This window comes from Caloenas nicobarica, chromosome 26 (assembly GCF_036013445.1).
Source record: "Caloenas nicobarica isolate bCalNic1 chromosome 26, bCalNic1.hap1, whole genome shotgun sequence".
NCBI classification, from domain to species: domain Eukaryota; kingdom Metazoa; phylum Chordata; class Aves; order Columbiformes; family Columbidae; genus Caloenas; species Caloenas nicobarica.
Window position 1 is genome coordinate 4983512 of NC_088270.1, and position 25988 is coordinate 5009499.

General features: G+C 48.5%; 3 protein-coding genes across 11 annotated transcripts in view; 1 reads left to right on the forward strand and 2 right to left on the reverse strand.

Annotated features, from left to right (window-relative positions):
* The window catches only part of ATP12A (ATPase H+/K+ transporting non-gastric alpha2 subunit), a 41815-nt gene extending 35204 nt beyond the window's left edge, over positions 1–6611 (reverse strand). The window contains exon 1 of the mRNA XM_065651889.1: positions 6071–6611. Coding sequence (XP_065507961.1) covers positions 6071–6611 — 541 coding nt within the window. The remainder of the gene's footprint in view (positions 1–6070) is intronic.
* On the forward strand, positions 1627–14351 carry SCN3B (sodium voltage-gated channel beta subunit 3). Its single transcript, XM_065652095.1, has 7 exons — positions 1627–1698; positions 6577–6761; positions 8320–8483; positions 9954–10179; positions 11040–11178; positions 11742–11838; positions 12059–14351. Exons 2-6 carry the CDS (start codon positions 6707–6709, stop codon positions 11803–11805), a joined length of 648 nt encoding a protein of 215 aa, XP_065508167.1. The 5' UTR covers positions 1627–1698; positions 6577–6706; the 3' UTR covers positions 11806–11838; positions 12059–14351.
* A 3944-nt stretch (positions 14352–18295) lies between these two features.
* GRAMD1B (GRAM domain containing 1B) overlaps positions 18296–25988 on the reverse strand; it is an 87838-nt gene continuing 80145 nt past the window's right edge. For all 9 annotated transcript variants that reach the window (XM_065652121.1, XM_065652120.1, XM_065652116.1 and 6 more), the window contains 3 exons: positions 24904–25011; positions 21377–21494; positions 18296–20705 (listed from right to left, as the gene is read on the reverse strand). In XM_065652121.1, coding sequence (XP_065508193.1) covers positions 20616–20705; positions 21377–21494; positions 24904–25011 — 316 coding nt within the window. In that variant the 3' untranslated portion in view covers positions 18296–20615. The remainder of the gene's footprint in view (positions 20706–21376; positions 21495–24903; positions 25012–25988) is intronic.

Consider the following 25988-nt stretch of genomic DNA (forward strand, 5'->3'; position numbering starts at 1 on the left):
TGTGACCTTCAAGCAATGACACGACTCGGGTAGCTGGCTGTCCTGTCTGCGGAGCTAAGGGTGCTCTTGTTATGCTCTGTTCAAGGGCTGCTGGTGGAACTGAATTATTCCCTGCGCCTTCCAGCTTGTCTGATCTCACAGACATTTTTTTAAAAATTATTTTTTTTATCTTGAAGAACTGGCTGGTATCTGTCAGAACACACTGAGATCTGTACCTGATATCAACAGTTACAGATTCATTCTTAGAGCACTGGGTTTTTTAATTATAGCCAAAGCCAGCATTTTATATAGTATGTAATGACTCACTGTAATTGGTTACCTCATGCAATACAGTCTATTTTTGTGTAGTGTCCTTTCTGCTTAATGTAAACCACCTGATATTTAGAGGCTCCATGGAGCAAAGAGTAATTTAATTGCCCAGCACTGAGAGGTGGCAAGGGCAGGTAAGGCTTGAAAGAAATGGTACACGAGTTGGGGAGGCGCAGGCAAAGCAGAATGACAGAGAAGGTGAGGGTTCCTGTGGGGAGGCAGGAGGAGTGATGGAGGGGAGGAAGGCAAGGCAAGGATGTGGAGCGGCGCAGAGTTGGTGCTGTGTGCCAGGGTTTAGTCTGGAATTTCCGCATCACTCTTGCTTTTATCCTCTCACAGAAATCTAATTCTGAAGTCATACCGAGATTGTGCATCACTTCAGTCCTTTATGGCCAAATGCTTTTAGAATTCGACAGGCACCAACAGAAGAGCTCTTCTGTTGCAGGATTTCATGGCTTTGCTACATCAAGAACTTCAGATGGTTGGGGTGAAAGAGCAGTATTTGCACTTGCATGCAAAATGTTAATTATTGCAGCTGATTCAGTTACCATGTATGACTTGAATGTAGGTTTGCACCCCCATGACAAGTGGGTGCAGCGAGAAAGACGACGAGAGCACAGGAACAGCCACACGGTTTCTGCAGCTCCAGGGTGATGCGTGTTGCCTGAGAAGCATCTCAACGGAGCAGCTCGGCTTCCCCGGGGCGATGCCGAGGGCACAGCGCTATCTGCCGGGTCTGCACAACAGTGCCGGCGCTTCCCCGGGTTGCACAGCGCCAGGCACAGCAACGCATGCTCACGTACATACCTACACATACGTGTTCTCTGTCCCCTGCCCCCCGCTAGAGATTTCTCTGTGTAATCTCTCCTGTACAGTATTTGGCCTCTGGATGGAAACCTACAATAACTCTGAATTTGTGTTTCTTTGCTTGTGCTTTGTTTTGTTCTCCTGGTTGTTTCTTTGTTTAAAGTTAACAAAACAACGACTAAAAGTAAGCAAACTGTAGCAGAATACCTAGCCAGAAGGTGCCTGTTTAGACACTGAAGTGCTAGCAAGGAATTCCTTTTGAAAATGGTGGCTTTGAAGAAGAAAGTGACGTTTTACAGATTCAAAGCTCTGTGTAACTTCCACTATATTACACAGCCCCTTTGAATTTGACTGGGTGATGTCCCTCGCTGTCAGGAAGACAAAAGACCTTTCAGTTCTGTAATTCTGAAGCTGGAAAAACTGTTTCTCCTTCCTCTTGTGTGATGTCTAATGTATTATATATGTGCTTGTTGTTTTAGATGACAGACGATGATGATTGTGCTATGAGGAGAAAGCTGGAAACCCACAGATGGAAGCTCGAGAACATAGCCAAAGACAAAAAAGTTTCTCTTTCCAGCCAAGGTAAGACAGTAACAGTTGCTGAACGAGCTTTTCTTTACAAAAATGCATTCTCTGCATGGTGCTAAAATAATTGATGCGTTTCTGCGTTTTACTAGCAGTAAGAATTCAGAAATTAAGTGAGTAATGTGAATGAGTCTGTGGCAACATGACACGCTAATGGATTTTCATCCACTGCTAAAGTGAATGAGCTGAGGAGGGGCCTAAAAACATACCTGTGGAAGTGCCACCTCGTTAGACTGCAGATTGGTAAAGCTGCACTTTAGTTACAGTACACACAGGCTTGTCCATGTGCCTGTGCATTACTTGATTTTGTTGGCATCGAGTCCCAGAAATCAATACCCCAAAAGTACCTGGACGAACACCAGGGCTTAGAATTTCCAGGATGTATACAGTAACACGCCTGTATTAAAGGCCTGAAAAAAAGTGTTTGTTTAGCTGCTGACCACAAAGTCTTACCCGTGTGCAGAACGTAGCTCAGTGCGTTTCTTGGCCACCGAGGGGAGAATACTCGGTGCAGCCTTCGGAGCGCGCCTGCTGCTCAAACAGATCCAGGTCCCCTGTGCGTGCGTGGGCTTTGGCTCGTGCCAGACGAGCACGTCTGACGAGGTGTTGCCGCACAGGCAGCACCGCGGTGGGAAGCAGCAAAGCCTCACAAACAGCTCAGGCGCTCTGTTTGCCGGGGCACTTAATTCTTGTTCACAGAGAGGAGGACTCTCTAATATCCAGTCCTTCTCATTCCTGAAAAGAAAACAATTCTCAGAGCCAAGGATAAACAGAGGCATGTTGAGCAGCCTGTGTTTTCTCTGGGAGATGAGGATGGCAAAGGGACCATCCTTAGTGACAGCAGAAGGGGAAAGCAGCCAGCATTAAGGGGTCAGAATATTGCCCATCCAGACCAGAGGCCTTGGGAATCAGTTGGCCCCTTTGCAGGCCCGAAGGAAGCTGAGCCAAGCTTGGGTAGCAGCAGTAAATCAAGAAATACACAATCCGTATGTAGTGGAAAGAGGTTCTGCAGCATGGATGTGACAGAAAACAGCAGTTATTGAGTGTGGAGCAGAGCTTTCAGGAATCACAGGGTATGTGCAGGGGGCAATAGATGTGGCAAACAGTGATGCAACGCGGCTATTTGTATAGGGATAGCATGTAAGAACAGTGCAAACTAGTCCCAAGCACTGGGAAATGTGCATCAGCTGGAAATGTAGGTTACAGGTGGAAAGATGTGTGAAGAGTAGAGCTGGAGTCGTCTGTAGCGCATACCATGGGCTGTTGGCAGGTACATGGAGAATGCATTTTAAACCTTGAGTGTGAAAAAGAAAAACTGAATGAGCTTTTATAACCCCCCAGGCACCCTGTAAAGGCAACTAGGAAGTCTTCCCTTGCTACAGATTACTGTAGAATGGTTTTTAAAGTGTGTGGGAAGGATGCCTGCATCCATTAAATCCAACATTTTTAAATGGGTATACATTATCCTGTGTGACTTTTTTGCAAAGTGTTACTGGTTTCATACTGGGCAGAGGCTGCTCTGTAACAGCAGCAGCGAGCACGTGCAAAGGCTGCTCTCTCCCTTTTCCTGCCCGTTCTTCCAGGACTCGTGCATTAGGGGGTCGCTCCGCTGTTGTTTGGTTGTTGCACAGCTCTGGTGGCCTTGCGATGGTTGTTGATCCAGCGGTGGGTCTGTTTTGGCTCCTGACAGTCAGGAGGGGCTGTGCAAGGAGCAAGCTTTGCTGGTGTTTAGCTGCACAATACCGGGGACATTCGCGGTGAAGCGAGCTGATGTGATTGCGGATGGCAGAGGAGGCTGCCGAGCTGGCTGTCACAGGGGGCCAGACACCCAGGCTTTGTGTCCCCACTCCCATAGCCCAGCTTGGGGACCATCCGAGTGAGGGATCAGTGTGGGGCAGGGTGCTGACGTTATTTTTATCTCCTCGTCTTGTTGAGCCTGTGCAAAAGTGCCAGCCGTTTTTTTCTTTTTTTGCCCTTTTTTTTTTTTCTGCAAAGCATTAACTGGGTGGGTTGCCATAGCAACCCCCGCATGATAAGTTGGGCTGCTTCTTGCAGCATTCAAGATTTCTCTCTCTCTCTCTCAACATTCAGTTCCCTTCACCATTTCCCCTGGGGTACCAAAATGGCCGAGAGCTTTGCGGTGTGGGGCACCCTGCGCCCCAAGGGTTGCGCCTGTCCTGCCGCCTGCTCGCCGAAGGCATCAGGGCTGGGTTAGGGCGAGAAGGAGCCGCTGTGCATCCATGCGTTGCATGGGGTTTGATGAATATGTGCTTTGCATACCAGAGCTGAAAATCGAAACAGGCTTCCCATGTGGAATCCCGTTTATTTGCAGATTTTCCTGAACAGGGCTGGGCAGTGTTTGTTGCCTGTTCGGAACAGGCACATGGAGGCATTGGAGTAGTTCCCAGCTAAGCCCAGGTCATAGCAAGAGTGAGATTACGTTACCTTTTTATTCTAAAAACGTAACGGGTTCTGGCAGTTTAATAAACTGGACTGGCTACACTTATTTATTTCAGATCATCTTTGTTTTGTCTGTAGTACACGAAGCATGCCCTAGGTGAAGAGCAAACTTCTCCAGAGCTGGAGGAGAGGGTGTGATCTCCATCTGCTTCCCCAGCCGGTGGCTTTTTGCATTACGATCCACCCAAATCCAAGCCCAGTTTCGCCAGAGATTTTCTTCACCTCTGGGTCCAATTTCCCTTCTTTAAATAGCAGCTAGAAGACTGGTCTAGCATGAAGTGCTTGAGGTCTGTACACGAGCGATTCTGAGGGACAACTCATTCCTTTTTTAGGATGTTTGTTTGTCAGTGTAATTTAAATTGGTTGGCAGGGGAGTTCTGGAGTGCCTGGGGTTAGAGGAGAAAAAGGTTTGTTTCTACCAGGGCTGTGCTGGGAAGGGAGTGGGAAGGACGAAGGGTCAGCCAGCGACTGCCAACCGAGGTAGAGCTGCTGCCTCCTCTTAATCCTCTCAGCCCCTCGCTCTCCTCGCTGGCACATTCTCCATAATAGATGTAATTAGAGCAGCCGTAGCACAAACAGCGCAGCTCTGCTGATCCGTGCTCTGTGTTCTCTGGCAGCGCGCTTGGCTTCCTGAGAACAGATGTGATTTCCACTGTTCTTCATGAAACAGGTGGCTGCCAAATGAGAGAGCCAGGAACATTGTCCAGTAGTTCCTGTGTCTATAAAAAAACCACCCTCAGCGCTCGTCTGCCATGCACAGGCTGGATTGTTCCAGAAGAGTTAGGAGCAAATCCTATGGCTTAGCCTGTCCTTCCTTTTGTTGAGTAGTTGTGATGATAGCAAGGGGCAATGAGAAAAGCGCAGAAGGCTTCATGTGGGAGGCTACGTCTTTCCATCGTCTCTGGGTATCGCGGCTGCCGTTTTGTCCTCCTGCAGCGAAAAGTCAGATTTTATGATTTGGTTACTGTAATACTTCAAGGCCGCAAAGGTTTCAGAGATCACAGAGTAACTGTCCAGTCAGTAAAGTGAGGCTGAACAAGGAACTAGGAAGACGTCCTTAACTAGGAATTACTTGGACTTGTCACAGCAGGGGCTGTAAAAAGTGACATGGAGCCAGTTGCTCCGTGTGTGGTTATTGGCAGATGCTGGATGCAGCTTGCTGGTACAAACGCGATCCGATGATGTCTAGGAGAAATGTTGGCTGGCTTTCTTCTGTGCCCGCTTTGCCTAAGCAGTGTAGGGACCAGCCTGCATGTGTGTGCCCTTAGCAGCGAGCCTGCGGTGCTGCGGGGTGCTGGGAGGCCACAGAGCTGCGGTGGTGCCCGGCACCCGCCGTGGGGTGACCAGCAGCGGCCGTTGGGTGACCAGCACCAGCCATGGGGTGCCCAGCCGGATGCTGCGTGCGGCTGAAGGGCCGGGAGCTGATGCTTTCGGATGGCTGCGAATTTCCCTGTTTGGGTGGGTCTTGCCGTCTGCACTCTGAGGTTTGGCACTGCAGGTTGCTCACGTGTTGTTCTCTGATGGGGTTGGTCAGGTTTAATTCAATAGATTGTGCTGTTTATTGAGCTGCCGTCAGAGCAGATGCTTTAAAAAGAGAGAGCGCATTTAACAAGCACTTCATTTCTGCCTCTCTGTCCGCTGTGACCTTCAAAGTTGGAGAAGCCCTTCAGGGCACGGTGGCCCCAGTCCAAGAAGAGAAAGCCCAGCCTGCTGCTGGCATTAAACTCCTGGGAATCAGACTGAACATGAGAGAGGATTTCCCAGTATTTCCAGCTGTGACCTTCAGAGCTGTGCAAATGGTTGTATTAAACTCATTAGAGGTGGAGGCCTCTCAGTGACCCCGCATGGATAACTCTCCCCCGCGCTCCCCCCTTGGCTTTATTTTGCAGGCTGGACGGATGCTGCTCACGCCCCTCTCCAGCTCCTCCAGGTCCGTGCGGCCGGGAACGCCCGAGAGCTGACCCGAAGGAGCCCGGCCAGCCGGGGCCAGCCGAGCCGCGACCCCTTCCCGGCTGCCGGGAGGAGCCCGGGGGAGGGCGCAGGGAGGCGGCCGCGCATGCCCGCCGCCGGCCGGGCCCCCCGCCCGGGCTGGGCCGGGCTCCGCGCACCCGGGAAGCTGCGCCCCCGCGCAGCGATGCGCGCTCCCCCCGGCCGGGCCGGAGAACAAAGGGCCGCCGGCTGCCGCCCCCCAGCCCCGGGCTGAGCCACCTGCTGCTCCGCGCCGGAGCCGCCCGGTGCCCAGCGGAGCCGGCGGCCGCGCCCGCGGGAGCGGGGAGCAGAGCGGGCGCTGTCCGGGCCCTGTCCGTGGTGCTGCCGCGCTCCCCGGAGCGGAGCCCAGCCCTGCTGGATCCCGGGCACCCCCGGCTCCGACTCAGCCCCGGCTGCCGCCCACCCTCGGCTCCTTCTCGCCGGCAGATCCCACCCAGCGGGCGCGGAGCAGCCCGAGGCATCCTGTTGCGCCGGGTGCACGCAGCGAGGAGGGGAGCAGCAGCGTCTTCCGAAAAAAGCCGCTTCCTAGGTTGGGATTCGCTCCTGGCTCAGAACAATGGCTGCACTGCCAAGGCTGGTTTGCGTGTCTTCGATCGTGTTGGTGGTCTGGGGTAAGTGCTTCCATTCCGTGTTGTCTCCGGCCAGGTTCTCAACCAAATCTGGTGCTTGCTTCTCGTAGGAGAGGTGCTTCTCTAAAGCGCCGCTTTCCCTTAACACTGTCGTGAAGACCAGCCTTCGAAGTGGCTTTTTTGTTTACAAGAGGAGAAGGGAATGACATTCATGTAGAATTAGTATGAATGTAATGGAGTTAATATGGGCAGAGAAAATATGTTACGGCTAAGTAGACTTAAGGCACAAAGCATGTGCTTTAATATGCAAGTTCTTTATTGTTTCCTGTTTGCTATTGTTTTGAAATTTGCAATGTAATTTAACGTTTAGTTGCTTCAGGGAGGATGTGCAAACCATTAAGCAGTGCATGTTAGTGCTAGTTTTACATGGAGTCTATATAAAGTGAAGTAAATCATCTTATTGCGATTATTACAGTTTTTGTTCTGCAACTAAGGAAAGGTTGGTTAGTTTTGCCAATACAGCTACCTTCGATATCCACGTATACCTACAGCTCTGTGTGTGGGTGCGAATCTGCGTGTATATATCTAATTTAACCGGAATAAAGCATGATACAGTAGCTTCTTCCTTATTTCTCCCAGAAAGCTGGTATTACCCATGGAGCTGGTAGTACGGGAGGGTTGGAATCTATTTCCAGGATAGGTCCCAGAATAACACAGTGCTTGAGAGAATGGGTTAATGGTATTTCAGATGCTGGTGAGGAGGGAGCAGCCAGCAAAGTCAGCATCTTCAGTGAGCTGAACTCTAGGCTTTGGAGACAGGTTTGGACAGACAGAACCCAGTACTGTTTAGCCCAGGGGACAAGTGTCAGCAGGGATTTAGTCTGAGATATCGTGCTGAAGCATTCCTTGTTTTGTCAAGTATGTCGCTTTACAGCCAATGATTTTTGACTTGTTTGGGAGAGCAATATTTTATAGTTGCCGGTGTTGGCACAGATCGGGTCAGAAGCGTTTTGAACGGGAAATCATGTAAAATCAATAACTTCCCCTGCTGATAAATTTACTCAAGTCCAAGCCCCTCGCTTCCCAGTACTGCTTATGAAACCTAGAAACAGGAAGGATGGTGAATCCTTCCCGTCGGGATTGAACAAATTGCCACATTAAAACATCCAGGCCTTTGAACTTAGCACAAAGCGCGAGCTGTCCCTGCACACCTCAGTTCTGGGCTTCCTCTCCCACCCGACTGGAATCGCTACTGGAAGAGGAGCATGCTCAGCATGCATGGGAGAGAATGAACAATGCCTCTAAAGTGGCATTAATTAGACAGGGAGAAATTAAAGTTGTGGCAAAGCAGATGCTGTAGAGGTGAATCTGCATGAAGTGATCACCCTCTGTTAATTATTATGAGTTATTCAGGTCTCGGAGGAGGAAGCTTGGTAAAATTTAACATTTGAGGCTTATCTGTTGTCAGAGGGTGCTAGTAATGAATCAAATGGTTTCCCGTTGGGGATGGTGTGATCATAAATGCTGAGATGTGGATAACTGATGGCTCTCTGATTTTGTCTTACACTTCTCTGTCTTCTCTGCTGCTCCTTCTCCCCAGCTGGTCTTTGTTGTGCAGTATGTGTTGAAGTTCCGTCAGAGACAGAGGCTGTCCAAGGCAAGTCCATGAAGCTACTCTGCATCTCCTGCATGAAGAGGGAAGAGGTCACAGCCAGCACGATGGTGGAATGGTTCTACAGGCCAGAGGGTGGAAAAGATGAGCCTGTATGTATGTTCGGTAGCTGAGCCCTTGTTTTCATAAGTCTCACTGTGAAACACGGTCCAGTGAACCCATGTGGGAGAAACCAGAAGGTACCTGTGAGAGCATAAGGTTGTCACACAGCAGGATCCCAAAAAAGACTGTGTAAGGGAAGGAGAGTTCAGCTCTAAGTTGCAGATCTTCATGATTTTGTAGCATTTTCACCCAGAGTTTCCACAGCACCAATTCTGAGCAGTAGTTAAAGTGCCTTTTCCTTGCTTAGCTGATTTCCGCACTTGGGCACAACATGAACTGGTGGCAGGAAAAGCTAGAATGTACTGCCGAGTTCAAACATTTGGGGTTGTACATACATGAATGTCAGTTCCCATTTCCATTCCTTGAATACATGAAGTCTAGAATGGAAGGAAATCAAGAAGGGAAACAGAAGTATGGAGTGACACCTGATACCCTTGACTAAGTCTCCCTTCTTTGGAAACTTCTGAATCCCAAAGCTGTTTTTTGGAGGTTAAATTGGGCTCTGATAAATCTGCAGGACAGGATTTACTGCTTTTAACCTCAGGGAAAGCAGTGGTGGTATGCTGATTGTGAGTTGGTTTGTACCCCTGTCAGGAAAAGGTAAAATTTGTTTTCAGACTGAATCAAAACAAGAATCATACAGATGAGGGACAACTGGAATTCAGGAAAGAATGGTAAAATGGAGAATAAGATAACAGCTGAGCGCACATGTTTCTTTCTAGCTATTTTACACGGGTGTGAAGCATTAGATCAGTGGTTGCATTTCATTGCAATTGAGCAGGGCCAGGCAAGATGGCAAATATTCTCCTGCTGTCTGAAAACTGAAGGGACTGGGCTAAGGAGTGAGGTGGGAATTCACTTTCAGTGACCTGGGTGATACATTTGCCAGCGGCAGCCAAAGAATGTTAACGGAACTGAGCTGGGGTGGCAGTTTAATGCTGGGAACTGTGGTCCAGCAGTTTGCAAGAGATTAGGTCTGTGAAAGCCACCCAAGCTCTGTTCTGACGTATCATTTTCACACTGACATATTTATCCTGCAACACTTCCCTTCCAGTTGAATATCCCAGGGCTTACCGAAAATGACTGTTTGTCTTCGCTGTATTTATTCTGTGGTTCCTTGTTAAGATGATTTTCGTGCAGTGACCGACAGGCAGACTGTGGGATCCTGGCTTTCAGTTCCATTGCTGATCTTTTGTGTCATCATCCACGTGTGTCTCTGTTTTTCTGTGCCTTAGTTTTTCTGTGTCTGTGATAATTCAGTTTTCTGCCTTTTGTATAGTAGTCTGAGGTTTTGAGGTAAAGGATGATAGAATATGAGTAGCTGCTGTTACTAAGGAAGCCATAGCCCAGAACATACATGAGTGTAGCCAGGGGGTGGTGGTGTTCCTTGCATGTGCCATGGTGTTGTCTGAGACACATGTCGGTCATTAATCAGAATGCCCCTTTGCATTTCCTCACAGATCTACGAGTACAGGAAAACAAACCATGAATTTCAAAGCCGCTTCAGCGGTCGGATACAGTGGAATGGGAGTAAAGACATGCAAGATGTATCCATCACTGTGCTAAACGTGACCTTGAACGATTCGGGTATCTACACCTGTAACATCACCCGGGAGTTTGAGTTCGAGATTCACCGACCGCTCTTCACAAGCTCCAGACTGATCCACCTCACCGTGGTGGAGGAGGGTATGAGGACTGGCAGAACGTGTGCTGTGCCTTAGCTTTTTAGGCGCAGAGTGGTTGTGTGAATGTTGGAGGGTATGATGAGCTTGGCAGGCTGGGGCAACAGCTGGGAGCAGCTGGGCAGGCACAAGCAGCAGAGGTTTCCAGTTTATCTGCTCAGAAGCCTCACTTCTCCCCTGGCAACTCTGGATGCTGCAGCACAGCCTTTGCCAGGGCTGCCACAGCTTCTGCTTCCAACCCCTCCCTCTCATTTTCCATTTTGATATCAGTCTCGTGCTTCCACCCTCTCCCAATCCCTCCTTCCCTTTGCGGTGCTCCCGAGTCTTTCTGTTCCTCTTGGTTGTGCTCAGTTCAGTGCTGAAATCCTGACTTGTTAGAAATCAGGGGGAATTGTGCTGTTCTCTTTGGAGAGGGAGAAGAGCTTTTAGCCCTCATCTTTTTCTGCTGTCTTCCCTTCTTCTCCACAAGCACCTCTGTGTTTTGGTCTCTTTCAAATCACCGGTGGCACAATACAGTCGAGTAACACCAGCGAGTAGGACGCACAAAGGAAACAGAGTGAGGATGAGTTAGGCTAACGGTGAGCAACCTGTGTGAATGTGTGGGCGGCAGAGAACACAAAACACATGCAAGATTGAGCATGTTTGATCTCACTGGAAACACGCAGTGGGATCGCTGCTGGCATCTTGTGTTGGCAGCTTCACCCGTTCCTCATCTTTTCCACCCTTACAGTGTAGCGGCATCGGGTATCTCTGGCCAGGTGGGTTAGGAAGGATGACATGAGGGTGGAAAGCGTCGGTGGAGCTGCTCTGCTCCAATAGCTGCGTGTTGTAAATGATCAGAGATTATTTAATTTTTCTTAACAGCTGGAGAAGACTTCACCTCAGTCATCTCTGAAATTATGATGTATATTCTGCTGGTCTTCCTTACCTTGTGGCTGCTGATAGAAATGGTCTATTGCTACAGGAAGGTCTCTAAGGCAGAGGAGGCTGCCCAAGAAAATGCGTAAGTGTGAAATCTCTCCAGATGCAAGTTGTTCTCCAAGGGTTCTTCAGATATTTCAGTCCAGATCAGGCTGCAAGAAGGCTGAGCTTTGCTATTGCACGCTTCTAGCGATGTTTGGTACATCTGGAAACATCCTGACGTTTAGGAGCACAAAAGAGACAGTGCACTTGCCAGGTAGGGAGGGTGGCCGCGGCGCGTGGGATTCCAAAGCGGCCCGGTTGGAACTGGGCACAGCTGCTCTCCTGGAAGGGCTGTTTCCAGAAGTGCAGTTGACACGGCAGATGTTCTGAGTTTTATACTGGCCCACTCCTACCTTTGTACATACTCGGCTTGGATAAGGGCGCTCTTTGCACATGATGAGGGGGCTGTACGCATAGGGAAGTAGGGAAGACTCAGTGTCTGGTTCTGACTGTGCCAAGGAGCGTTTCCTACTGCGAGCATGACATTTGTTACCTTAGAGATACTTACAGGCATTCAGCATCTCTGTAAGGGTGAATGGGCCCAGACTGGTTTTTGCACTGTAGCACCTGAGGTCATGGTTTCCTCCTTCCCTTCAACTACAGGACAGACTATCTTGCGATTCCATCAGAAAACAAGGAAAACTGTGCTGTGCCTGTGGAGGAATAGCAGAGAGGACTCAGCGCAACGAACGGCACCAAGGTAGGCGATGAGGAAACAGTCACAGCTTTCATCTGCCAGCCTTTCAGCCTTCCTACAGTGGGCCACACCTGCTAGGAAGGACTTTGTGTGCAGAAGACCAAAATCTAGATCTTTTAAAGTCTTGTTCACCTTCTGTCAGTTATCATGCTAATTATATCAGGATCCTCACTTCACTAAGGTCAAATGGCTTGCGGTCCAAGAGGAATTCTCTCACTTGCAGGGGCTCTGAAGACAGAAGGACCGTGTCAAGCCAGCCAGGTTTGAGGGGGAGCTCTGCACCATCGGGAGGAAATATGGGAAGTGTAAATTCTCTTCTATTTGCCTTGGACTCTGTACAGCCTTGACTTTGGCCTCATGACTCCATTCTGAGCCGCCAGCGGGTTTGCTGAAGGACTCTTCTTTTGAAGCATGCGGAGCAAAGGGCGCAGGGGTGTGGGCAGCACGGCTCCTTCCCGGGTTTCAGTCCCACCATCACGTTAATGGCTTTGTAAATGTTAAGTGTCATTTCTTAGCTGCTGTCACCACCACCTTTATTTGCTAAATATGCTACTTCTCCATTGCGGAGGTAAAGGGTATGTATGTCATGGTTCTCCAACCTGCAGGACTGAGAATGAGGTCATTTTAGGATGATCTACCACCATGTGTTACAGCCCAAGTAGTCTTATCAGTGTGAAAACAGGAAGAATTTAATTAATTAGTTGTTGCTCTGGACTTTGCACTGCCTGTGCACAGGCAGAGTAGGATGAGGGCTGTAATGCATTAGAATGATTGATAACGTGTGGTAGGATGAGCCCCTGTGCCATGTTCACACTTGCTTCTGAAGGAGGGAACTCAGAATATAGATCCTGAGCAGTATGATGTAAGTATAAGAATCCCTGTACTCATCCCTTTCCTTTAGCAAGTGTCAAAACTCTTAGTTCCTTCCCTTTGCCTTGCATAGCAGGTTTACTCCTCACATAGACAGAGACACAGTGATAGGAATAACCTGCGGAGCCACGTTCTGCAACAACAGGCGAGCCAGTGGGACAAGGTATGAAGCTCACCTATTTCTGGGGAAACCCCGAAAGGAAGGGCAGGCAAAATAAACAGGGTGTGTAGCCCTCCTGGGAGGGACAGCTTTGTAAAATGGTTGTACTTGTAATTGTGCTTGTCTTCTCATGCTATAGTGTGGCACCACCTAGAGGAATACACAGAAAAAGCTCATTTTTGCCTAGTTAATTGTAATTCTTTCTTGTGATAATTAGTCACTGGTTTGAACAGTCAGCACTCGTTGTAAATGATCCACTGCTGCACAGGAATCACGCTGTAAATTCAGTGTTTCCTATGCAAACTTACCTTTTCAGCCTCAGTGCGTTAAGCAGAGTAAAAATTGTTCCCTGGCCTCAAATGCAGATCAGTTGAGCCCAACCAGGATTGCAAGGAGAAAAAAAGGCAGAAACATTGGCCGGGGTGGAATTGTATCTTAAGACAAAATGGGGAAAGGTTTGGTTTTCTTCATACAGCAGACGTGGTTGCATCCTTACTGCAATGGAGCCTGTACTGCTTGCAAGAGTTGACAATTTTTGCTACACTGACCGCTTCTAAATAGTTACCAAGTGCTTGTGTATCAAGGCATGCTTCCCACCGGTGGAATTCCCTCTGCTTTGTTCTGCTGCTTTTTATGTGTTGCTAAAATCATAGATATTACTCCATTTGTAAGTCAGGCCAGATTTCTAACTGGTAGTTGTTCAAAATTCCTTTTTTAGAGTGGGTGTCAACTGTAGTAAACTACTACAATGCAGCCTTCTCGGTAGGATCGCTCTCGAGTCCAGAGCCAAGTTGGGCAACTTGAGTGGATTTTCCAGATGAAACAGCCTTGTAATCTGGGCACCGGTTCCTTAAAACTTAATATCCGAACGGGGAAAAAGCAGCTGCTCTTCTAATTCAGCCGGGTGTCTTTGTTTTCCTGAGGCCAACTTGCCTGGCCTCGGGGCAATTTTGCGCATAATCCTAAATCTAAACCCACAGCAACAGTGGAGGGACTAGACTGTAACTCCAGATTTTCCGTCACTGACCACGGCATTGACACTCACAGTGATTTTTAGGTAAGGTCACGTAACCTCTCTCCTACTCTGACTCTGCCCCTCAGTCCCTGTGAAGCGTTGACAACCCTCTGGTGTCGTGATGTTGAGTCAGAAAAAGGAGTAAACTGAGAACTTCTGGAGAGCTACCTCAGGAGGTAGAGAAGGGCCATCCTCTAGTCCTGCACCTTCCGGTATCTTACTCGCATCTTCTTAAGATGCGTTTTTTTGGACATATCTTTCACTTTTCCAGTTCCTGCAGATGTGACTATTGCCCTGTGTTTGTCTAGGCAGGAGAAAATGGTTTGGAGATTTTGCTCAAGAGTCTCACAGAGGGGAAAAAAAAAAAAAGGATTTTTCAAGGATGGTGTTAAAGGGAGGTTGTGTCCTGAAAGAGATGGTTCTGGTTGGTCTCTGAAAAGACTCTGTATTTGGAAATGGACAGGAGAGACTTTAGGCAGGATAATAAAAAGAACAAAGCACTCACGAGTCGCGCTGTCTGTTTGATAGTTTTTTTTTTTTTAATTTATACCGTACTTCCATTGTACTAGCTACTTTACATTAAGTTTCGGCTGCATAGCCTTTACAATTCCTAGGTTCTAGCAGGTAAGTCTCATTATCATTTAATCACATTTTGCGCACAGCGCAAAATTTATGACAGTTAGACAACTCCTAAAACAAAAGCACTGTTCCGCCCCCTCCCCATCATCCCAGAGTTCACGTTTGCGCCACAGGCGCCTTGGCCAGCAGCCCCGGCCGCCCGGGCTCGGGGTGACAGCCTTGGGGAGGCGCTCGCCTTCGGGTGATTGTCCGACCCACTCCCGTTCCTCGCTGATGTGAGGAGATCCTCGTTAATCTGCAGTTACGCACAGCAGTTGGGGTTGGAGGCTCCAGGGCTTCGGGTGGGTAGAAGACGCTCCAGGTTTTTAGCAGCTTTATCCAGCCCTGGAGCCACGTGATGGGAGATGAACGGCGTGAGGATGGGAACGTCCCCGAGGTGCCACGCGATGCCAGTCCTGGGCGGTTGTGACCTGAACGGATCTGCTGCTCCTCCCTCCCCGCTGAGCTCGTCCAGGAGCCAGGTTAGTGCTTCCAAATCTGCTAAGGGCTATTGCAGGGGAGGTGGGCTTGCGAAAACGGGAACACCGCGCATGTGGCACAGGCTCCACCTCTCTGCTGGATAAAGTCGCTGTTTGGTAACAGCCGCTCTCCCAAATCCCGGTGCCGCTGGGGCAGTTTGGGCCAAAACTGAGACACCACCAAATGGCTCTGGAAGCTGAGCTGCACGTTGGTTTTATTCCCTAACTATTCTCAAGGTTTGGGTAGGGGAAGGTGGCCATTTAACGTTAGCAATGGAATTGGCCTAAATGAGTGAGGTAACAGAAACGGCCAGAGGAGTTAACCTCCCTGAGCCATGTGCAAATATAATTCCTTCCGCAGAAGGAAGTCCTTTTCCCTACTGAAAAAAAATAAAACACATTCACTTAAAGAGCATACAGACTGCGGCAAGGGAAGGCAAGCGGGGACAGCACCAGGTCAGTCCGTCTACGACAAAGGGGATGATTGTCCGGCAGCAAAGGTGTGAGCGGGAGGGAAAAGCCACGGTAAGCACTGCAGAACACGTGTGGGAGAGGAGGGCACGGCCCAGCGCGGATCCGTGCTCAGAGATAAGCCCATGCTGTCTGGCTAGATCGGGAAATAATCTCAATCGGCAGTCAATCAAGACACAAGATTATTTGGCCAGCGTGCACATCTAGAAAAAGAAAGGTATTATGGCACAGAGAGACTGGTGCTGTGGAGACTGCAAAGCACAGAGATCAGCGCATGCCAGGCTGGGGAGCGGGCAGAAATCAGCACAGCCGCCTCTCGGAAACTACACCCACACGCACGTTCTGGGAGCCACTTAGCTTGGGTGCTTTGGTTTAAGAGTCTCGTTTCGAGTATTGTTTTTCGCAAGCCCCTGCTGGGTATTGTAACTAGTGCTGAGACCGTCTGAAAAGACTAAGCCGGACTCCACGTGACTGCACCGTGGAACGTCCCAGCGGCAGCAAACCTGGAGAGGTCCCGTCAGACACATCTCTCTGGAGTTTGGCAGGTGGTGCAGAAAGCGGGTCTGTCGGGGGGAGGACAGTGGCAGCTGCCTCGACAAATGTGACAGAATTGCCTCCCCTGAGCCGGGCACTGTTGCGTTGAAGTGTTCATTACTGACTCTGCTTTTCTGCATACTGCCCCACCTCTGAATTAGGAAGCGGTGTAAATGAACCTGAGGGGAAGAGGAGTCCCAAATATTTTCTCCCTCCTAGTAGCACAGAAAGACCTCACTAGCCAGGAGTGAATTGCTGCTCCAAAACATCTGCCACTAGTCCCTGTTGTGCAGCTCATTCCTCGTTAGCTGTGCTGGACTTCTTAGGGTTGATCTCCAGCACTGTGTCCTAGTGCTGGGTGGTGTGAAAGGTGCAGGCTGCCCTCTCTGTCTGTCCCCTCTAGTTAGGGGCCGTAGGATCACTGAAAGATGATGGAAATACATGTCTGAGACAGCAAAGCTACAAGGAGAAGGATAGTCTATGTCAGCTGCATAATTGAGATGCATTAGGAGAGATCAAAGTGATGTGACTTTTTTCTCTTCTCCCAAAGGACTTAAGGGAGACAGAATGGATTTATGCAGAAGTTCGTAGCACTTAATTAATATCAGAGTTTTCTGACCGAAGCGTGCCTTGGATTACCGCTTAATTGTTGAGCACACAAAAAGCCTGGCTGTCTGCTTAATTCATAGCTAAGCTCCTATTCTTACCATTGCAGGTGCCTTTGTTAAGTGGAATGAAATAACCTGTGTCTTTTTGGTCCTTTGCAGACTTTACGCACAGGTGCTGCACGAGATACGCTCGGTAGCTACTTTACGAATGCATGATTGCACGGCAATTACCCAGGTCTCAGGCTCCCTTTGAGCTCATCTGAGATGCCACAGCCCAAACGCCTCTTTTAGGGTAAGCATTGGCAGACAATGTATTTGTCAGAAGCGAGTTGGTATCAAGCTGGGATTAGTGAGGATGTTGTTCTCCCCTATGAACAGGTGAGACACACAGACTGGTAAATCAGAGCCTTCCGCCCCTTCTCCCAGTAGGAAGCATCTTACTTGGCAAGAATTAGGCTATAGCTGTTGGCATTAGTTTGCACGTTTGGCTGGATAAATGCTTTTTCAATAAAATCTTTCTTTCATAGCTGCTCAGATTCTGCAAGTCCAACCCCAGCTGCGCTCACCTGGCAGATTCCCAGCGGCAGAGGGGTCAGAGGGAGGACTCGGCGGGGAAACGCGTCTGCGAGGTGCTCTACAGAAAGCTGCCTTTGAAGTGGGATTTCTGGCAACAGGTAAGCAAGGCGGGCAAGTAAAGATGCAAAACCCTGGCAGTGGAAGCCAAGCTACAACTTGGCTGTGACTGCTTAGGGCAGCCAGAAATATCACCCCCCAGTAACATTCTTCAGCTTGCTCAGCCTTGCTCCTAGAAAGCGTTGCTAATTTCTCCAGGAAAAGTAATTATAAACTGATGTGTCCAAAATTGTCTATGGCTGCAAAAGGAATTAATGTGTCAATTGGGACCCAGCTGCAGCAGCGATTCCTGTTGTAGCTCTCCAGAGGAGGCATCTGGGTGAAAACAGGCCAAGGTTTCGTTTCAGCCCTCACCGTTAATGCCATTGGGGGTTTTGCCTTAAGGCCTTGCCTTTTTCTCTTTTATTAATGCTGTGGTAAATTAAGAGGCGATGAAAGACTGTGAATTCTATCCAAAGAAAGTAAATAACTAGGAATCTGAGAAAAAGAAACCTCAGGCCTCAAGGAGAAACCTTCCTCGGTCTGAAGGGCACTGCATGTACAAGGTTCTGTTTGGTGACCACGACCCTTAGGCTCTTTATTGAGAGATTTAACGTAGCTGTGTGTCGGTACGTACGTCAAACGCGTTAAACCAAATTTAAAGTAATGTGTGGGCAGAATGAATATTCGTGTTTGTGATTGTTCTAGCTGCCTCTGCGTTGCTTCACGTTAATTTAACCAAGCTTATGCAATTCTGTCTCTAGGGCCAAGCCCAAGGAAGCCGCGTCAGTGGGAGCATCTCGAACCTAACGCGACGGCAATCGGGAAGAATGCTGCAGAAAAAAGACGGATGCACAGATGGGCTAACGGATTTCTTGTCTCCCTAACTGGCAAGAGAATGTGGAATTGGTAAGAAACCAACTCTGAACACTACCATTTATTTTTGACCCTCTTGGACAGGCGGGTTTCTCTGCATTTTGATGGGTTGCATTTGTCTATGTACAAAACCTTCCTGGCGGGGAGGCTGAGACCCCATGTTCCAGGTTTCCCTCTCCAGATGTGGCTTTTTTGTTTTCAAGCACGGGCAAGGTGGCAAGCACAGGGATTCCTCTCTGTCATCTTTCTTGGTGGTTGGATTTAAATTCTAGAAAAGGGGAAGATGGGCAGCAGGAGATTTTGATGTGCTTAGTAACTGTGGGAGTGGCTGATGGGGAAATAAGACTCTTGGGCAGTGGGACAAGTCCCGGTGGGGGTCAGGGCCCTCCTGTCCCGAGAGGAGCCGCAGACTTGCCCTTCCCAGGCACGAGCACCTCAGTGTCATTGTACAGTAGCTATTTCAGCAGCCTCCCTGGAAACAAGTCAGGGAGCAGTACAGTAGTCAGCAGCATTAAATTAAATAAATAATCATAAATATTCATGCTCTCTAGTTACCAAGGTATGTTTTCCCCAGTTGTAGCTTGCTTTCACATTCTTAAATGTCTTTTTGATAACCTGCCTTCATCCACGCTCCTTCAAATGTGAGACATGTTGCATTTAGCACTTGGTCACAAAAATTTGCAGGCAGTGGGTTACTTCTACATATGTCACCTTTTCCTAATTGGAATGCACAAGCGGGAGCTTGGGAGGGTTTTCCTTGGGCTCTGCTTTGTCACCCAGCTGTGCAGAGGAGAGTCTCTGGTACAGAGATACTAAGACCAGTTACTCACCCTCCTGTTCCCTGCTTTTTCAGCGCCTAATGGAATTAGAGACAAGGGACGAGCTCCAACTGCACCGTGTGCGCAAGGGGAACATGCAGCTGGCTCCCTCCTGCCGTTCAGAAGGTGGAAAAGGTGGTGTTGAACAAGGTGGAGATGGAAGGCCTCACATCACCTAATCTGCCTGGCTGGGTAAGATGAAAAAGCATTTATTAAACTTTGAAATGAGCACCCTGCCTCCCAGGCAGTCCCAGTGGTGTTTGGTACACTGTACAGTGCAGCCTCCCTGCCCCTCTCTGTCATTTGGCTGCTAATGGGAGTCTGGAATTATCCCCAGAACAAGTAAAAAATGTGTTTTGTATTTTTAATGCAGCTCCACCACTTGCCTTGCTTACTGAGCAAATATTTCACTATCAAACCTATGAGGGACAGCAGGCGGTGGCCACCCCTCCAGATCTATCCTGCCACCGACTGACAGGCCCCTTCTTCTTTTCATTTTGGTCCCCATGGCCCTTCTTAACCTCTCTTGGATTTCTGGAGGCCTGGTTGCTATATAGATGCAGTCAGGTAAATATCCCAGGGAAGGGATGGGGTTTTTTCCTCCCTAATGTTTTCCCACAGATTAAGACAAGGTAAGGGCTCGGTGGTACGAGCAAAATGGTCTCGCAGACCTGGGGCAGGAGGGAAATTCTTTGAGCAGAGTAGTGGGAGCAGTTGCTAATAAATACTAATTTTGGTTTTCTTTTAATTGGAGTAGTCCCTCTCTAGTGGGAAGTAGCGCAGGTAGTAGCCCTTTCAGCACCGATGCAGATCGTCAGCACAAGGATGGCTTAATGGCAGGGGCCCAAGCACACGGAAGCAGAGAAGTACAGAAAATGTAAAGGGGACACTGTCAAAGGCATGGAAAGGCGCTTTCTGCAGCGTGGCTCTCCTCCATCCATGCACCTTGTAGGCAGATACTCCCCTCCCCACCATCTCCATGGCTATTAATGCAGTATCAATAACAGGAGGTGGCAAAGCAGTGTTTGGAGAAAGCATTTCAGCTCATTCACATTCCGTGCTGTGCTCTCTGAACCAGGCTGGCCGGCACGACAGCAAATGGTATTTCTGCTCCAAGAAGTCCAGAAGGTGAGTGCCAGTGAGAGCTGCTCTCTACAGACCTACGGCAATTCTTCCGGAGGCTTCCTCTCCAGATGCAGAATAGTTCTGTACGGGATTGACAGCGATTGCCAAAACCTCTCAGCCCTGAAGCCAGCAAGGTAAGCGAGTTGACAGTGTCCCCTTTTTATGTGTAGATAAACATAGTCTATCAGGGACCTCCATGCGCAGGGAGGGAGTGGGGGGCACTCACTGTGATGCTTCCCTTTGAAACAACAAAAACTAAACAGACAGACAGACAAACAGCCAGGAATATTACAGAAGAGTGGTGCGCGGGCCCAGGGGAGCACACTCAGCCCCTAAGCGCACCTCAGCGCCGGGAGAGCACAGCCCTCCCACACACGCACACACCACGCTGCCACCGGACGCTCCATTCCAGCCAGTGTTGGAGGTCACTGCTTCCTCTCGATACGTAGGCTTTTTTTTTTTTCCTCTTAAAATCTGTATATAATATATATTTAGATTCTGTATATATATATATTCTGTATATATATATATATATTTATATATCCTATTTACACATATTGCACACCGTCCTCTGGCCTCCTGCATTCCTGCCTGTTAGTGGAAACGTTTCCGTTTCTCCTCTGGATCTGACCCGAAGTCCCGGGACCCGATGCCATTCTGAAGATTTATTAGTGAATCCTTCATCTGCAAGACAAGAAATTTCTCCGCTGTGATGCCACCGAGAGGTGAGAGCGCTTCGGGATTTCCTGCCCTATCACTGCCTCCTCTTCCCATGTAAAGTATCGATAACCATCATCATCTGGTTTTGGGGAGCAGCACGTCAGGGCTGGGATGCACAAATGGGGGCTGAGCAGATGGGAGCCCATGTCAGACTGTTGTCCAAGACAACAGAGAAGGGGTGAGCAGAATGAGCAGCTCTCTCTGTAGAGGAGCGCAGCTTTCATTTATGAACTCTGTTCTAATTAGCTGGTGTACAACCAGCTCTTTAGGCAGCAGATATTGAAACCCCTTGCTTTGTGCTGTTAAGGATCCACGCAAGCTACATATGAATCTAGGGTTGAGGTAAAATGTCCGTTTTCCAGACTGGGATGCCAGAGACTAGATATAAGGTGTGCTCATATAAGGTTTTTGGCCCTGCAGAATTCTCTCCTTGATGTGCGTGGAGCCCTACCAGGTGACAGCGAAGCTGCAGTATCCAGAAAATAACCCTGCTACATCAGAAGATGGATCTACAGGGACACAGCACAGGCGCCGCACCTGACGGACTACAGAGGAACCAGGTAAGGGTCGCGAGCGGGTGGCTGGAGGACACGGTGACCCTCAAGTCACAGAACTCACCGGCCGCGCGGTCTCACCTGGTCTAGAAGCATCACCGAGGATTTGATGATCTCACGCCATTTTTGTAGCTCTGAGTCGTGATACTTCTGCTGAGATTCTAGTAACTGGGCCCATTCTGTCTGAGACTGGGGTAACCTGTCAGGCAGAATATGAGCAAGAGTGAATCTAGACAAAGTGGATTGTGGGGGGGCATGTAGATTGTATCAGTTTATGTCTAATCTTTTAATTTGGGGGGCGTGGGGGGGAAGATTTTCTCGAGCGAAAGTGCATTTAAAGGTGCTTATTATTTCCCTAAATGTTACTTCGTCTTAACAACAGTAATTAATTAATAGCAAAGATGTGCCTTTTGCATAAGTTGTTGTGATGTGGGTGGAACCAAAAGGCCATTTGCCGGGGGGAACGTGTGGACAGAAGGCCGTGTGCTCTCAGTGCTTGGGAGACGTGTTTGTTGAAAGACGGCACCATGGCCATTGATGGGGAATAATGCAACGCAATGTGATGTTGGGGGACAGGCAGCCATGGACAGTTTCTGTGTTTTGGTTTTTTTCCCCTAGCCATGCTGTGTCAATCTTTATTTAATACAAGGCGCTCTCTTTATTATGACTAATAGCGGCACTTTCTTTTTATTTACAGGTATCAAGCCCCTCCCTTCAGGCCCAGTTTATCCTCCAGAACAGGAGCCAAGTGGAGCAGAATCAGGGCAGACGGAAGCACTCAAGGCACTAACGGGAGGATCACAGGGACTGGCTGCCCAGAGCTGCCGCTCGGGGCCTCGGGCAGCGGCCACTGAGGAGCCTGGCGAGGAGATGGTGCTTGGCTGGGCCAGGCCAAGGATAAATCCCAGTCGAGAAAAGCGACGTAAGGAGCGTAGCGATGAGGAGCAAAGACGAGGCAGTTAGCACAGCAGAACGGCAGCCCACTCTGCCTGTTTCTCCTGAGGGGTATGAGTCTTTTCTACTTCTTTAGGCTCTGCTACTTTCTAAGTTAGCTAAATGTCTTTAATAGTTTCTAACATAGCTAAAAGACTTAGCTGCTTTGTCTTCTACTTACTTCTTTGGGCTCTTCTGGTTTCTAAGATAGCTACTTTCTATGTTAGAAACTATTGAAGACATTTAGCTAAGTCTTTTAGCTAAGATAACTAAAAGTCTTTACTACTTCGTCTTCAATAGTTTCTAACATAGCTAAAAGACTTAGCTACTTTCTAAGATAACTAAAAGTCTTTACCAACTTTGTCTTCTGCTTGCCTCTTTGGGCTCTTCTGGTTTCTAACAGAGCTAGAAGACTTAACTACTTTCTAAGATAACTAAGAGTCTTTAGTACTTTGTCTTCTACTTACCTCCTTGGGCTCTTCTGGTTTCTAAGATAGCTCAATGTCTTTAATAGTTTCTAACATAGGTAAAAGACTTTTTTTTTTTTCTTTTTTTTTTTTTTTACTTTCTAAGATAACTAAAAGTCTTTACAAACTTTGTCTTCTGCTTACCTCTTTGGGTTCTTCTGGTTTCTAACACAGCTCAATCCCTCCTCTCAGTCCAGTAAGGACTTTTAAAGTCTCCATAGAAGTCTCTCTTCTTGGGTAAGTTTCTTCCTGGTAATGTAACAAATAGTCTTAACTTGTTCCCCTCTTAACTCTCAGGAGAAATGGGCAGAGTGGGCTGCTGTTCTGCTGTGCTCTCTGCCGATGCGAACTGCTGTGCTAACTGCCTTGTTGATGCTCCTTGTTGCTACGCTCCTTACGCCGCTTTTCTCGACTGGGATTTATCCTTGGCCTGGCCCAGCCAAGCACCATCTCCTCGCCAGGCTCCCCAGTGGCCGCTGCCCGAGGCCCCGAGCGGCAGCTCTGGGCAGCCAGTCCCTGTGATCCTCCCGTTACTGCTTCCATCTGCCTTGCTCAGCTGGCTCCAGACCTGGAGATAAAACAAAGACATGTTAATTAAGCATGACAATTAAAAAAACCAACCGTTTTAAAACACTGCCCCACTTCCCCATGGTTAATTCTCTTAGTCTCTAATAAAAATACTCTATTACTAATAAAGATTGCTTTCCTTGTCTAAGTGAAGAACTACATGCTGAGCCCTTCAGTTTCAGTAGAACCACATCTAATAATAAATGGGTCCATTCTATGTCCACAGCAATCAGGGCTGCAATGCAATTAAGTTACCTGTGTGGTGGGGGAGATAAAGCTACCCATATAATTCCAGTACATGCACATCACAAGAAGCACACAAACACCATATAATTATGTCCTATACTTAAAAGACTACACTGTAGTGATCCAGATAAATAATAAGAGTGCCAAAGGAAAACAAAGCAGGCAAAATCACTCAATGTATCTATCAATGGGAAAGGAGCAGGGTTATTATGGGGAAAATAATAATTTCCTTCCCTAAGGAGGAGAAATATTAACGCCCATAACATGAGACACATGCAAAACAAATCATCACAACAGTAGCATATTTCTAATATTTCTATGGATGCTCACAGTCAAACCCAACTTAGCAAGGGAATAACTGTGACTACACAAAATTACAGCCAGAAAAGGGACAAAAACCAGTAAAGTGGACTTGCGATGTTCTCAACCTCTGAAAATGGAGGAGACACTATTCAGGCGGGATACCTAGCATTTGTGTACATACAGCATTCACCTAAAAATGCCGGAAGGAATTCCAAACACAAAATTGCTGGTTATCATTATAAACAAACACCTTGGGACATCAGGTAACCGCTGTAAAAGGCGTCTACCGAAGGCGCTCTGGAGCGCAGACTGGAAGGTCTGCCTGTGACCCTAGACAATGTGGGGGAGTCCAGACAATGAACAATCAACAATAAATTCAGTCTGGTTTGACGCTGTCCGTGTGCTTTCTGCAAAAAAGGGAAATGCTGCTATACAACCTAGAGCTCTACATGTCTCAGCACATACCAAGCAGACACTATACTGAAGCAGGATGTCCAAAAAGCCTTGGACAAGGTTCCGCACTACCAATTATTCAAGAAACAAAGTCAATCTGCAATTACACTTCACTGCTTACCATCTAGTACTGCCAGGGAACGCTTGGGTCGTTAAGAAGCACCCTGTGTCATCCTCCTGACCTCTCTCTTCCTCCCACCCTCTTAACAAGGTGCTGATATCTGGACTCAAACCTTTTAAAACACTTACCTAACAGCTGATGTGTGTCACAGGCCCAAATTCTCCTCTGAGGACAAAGGGTTCTTTCTTAGACACTGCTTTTCATACAGTTATCACAAAAGGAGAGGTGCCAACCTTGGCCCAAGATGGCAAAACACTAGTTTACAGCATCCTCTGTCACATGGGATGCTGGGAAGAAGCAGAGGTTGCCTTAACTCGCTGTCTCCTGCTGCAGCTGTTCAGTGGTTTGAGATCTGGAAATGCTGATGACCCCACAGCTTCGGCTACCCGCGCTTCACGTGTTTTACACAAAAAGGAAGCAACCTACAATACAGCCCAGGGCTTTGGTGTTCTGAGAAAACCTATAGCATCCCTAGGAAACGTGCATAAAGAGGCAAAGACAAAGCAGTGTGACAGTACCTTTCCTGTAGCCGCAAGCCCTGCCATGCCGTGAGCGTCTGCGTCGTATATTCCAACATCCAGAGTTTGTAGAACAGCATCATATTGAGAATGACCAGCAGCACCAGACTGGAAATCAAGAAAGCAGTCAATTTACAAGGAGGCCTTCACAGCCCACACTGCCGGTCACTCCTGGGAAAATGCCCAAAGCTTTAGGGAGGTGACTGGGCCCAGGTCCACACTCTAGGTGAGTGGCAATTTAATCCGAGTAAGAAAAACCCAAAACTTCACCTCATGGGAGAAATGTGCGAGCAAGGAGGGCGAACGGACAGAAAGACGGGGATGACAGGTCAGACAGAATAGGTTGGATGAGTGGATGTGCTGAATGCAGAGAAAGGGAGGGAAACAGGAGCGTAAAGAGGTAAAAAAAAAAAAAAAAAGAAAAAAAAAAGGAGAGACAGTACCTGAAACAGATCCTAATGGGAGCAGGGAAGAGAAAAGACGGAGTAGCTGCAGGTTAGAAACAGACTGACACAGAACAGGAGAGAAACTGGGCTGAGTAGAGGAGGCTCAGAGTGCAGAAGATATATGGGGGGAGGAGGGACGAAAAGAACAGCGGGAACAGAGGCGAGGACGACAGACAAGTAACTGTGTGCCCGCATTAGTGGTGAAATTCGCTCAGCGAAAGACGAGCTGTGTGTGGCTCTTGTGGACAAGTCCAAAGCGCCCGTGCGGGGCCCTGTCTGACACATAAATGCAGTTACAGCCTGTGCGCGTCCAGCCTTACCCGCTCCTACCGCACCCGGACCAGACACGGCCCACGCGCGGGCATTTCTGCTCCTGCCCTCAGCCACACTCAGGGAACAGACTCCAAAATAACACGCTCATGCCCGTCTCTGAACAGCGCAGCTATTTTGCTGGAAGAATGGCCCACTATCACCCAGTTCAGTCAGGCGGACGACAACTGGCCAGAAGAGCATTCTGGAAACTTTATGGAGGGCTCTGACCACTCTAAACTAACCTACCAGCCTGTCCTAAAGCTTTTTCGTGCCTTCCTACACAAAGTTTAAATCAGCTCTCGCCTGTCTAGATGCACAAGATAGCAC

Bases quoted from the DNA above. Each gene is read 5' to 3' on its own strand.
- SCN3B (XM_065652095.1), top strand. From the start codon at position 6,707: ATGGCTGCACTGCCAAGGCTGGTTTGCGTGTCTTCGATCGTGTTGGTG. The intron at 8,484-9,953 runs GTATGTATGTTC...ATTTCCTCACAG, and splicing joins AGGGTGGAAAAGATGAGCCT to ATCTACGAGTACAGGAAAAC. The intron at 10,180-11,039 runs GTATGAGGACTG...TTTTCTTAACAG, and splicing joins CCTCACCGTGGTGGAGGAGG to CTGGAGAAGACTTCACCTCA.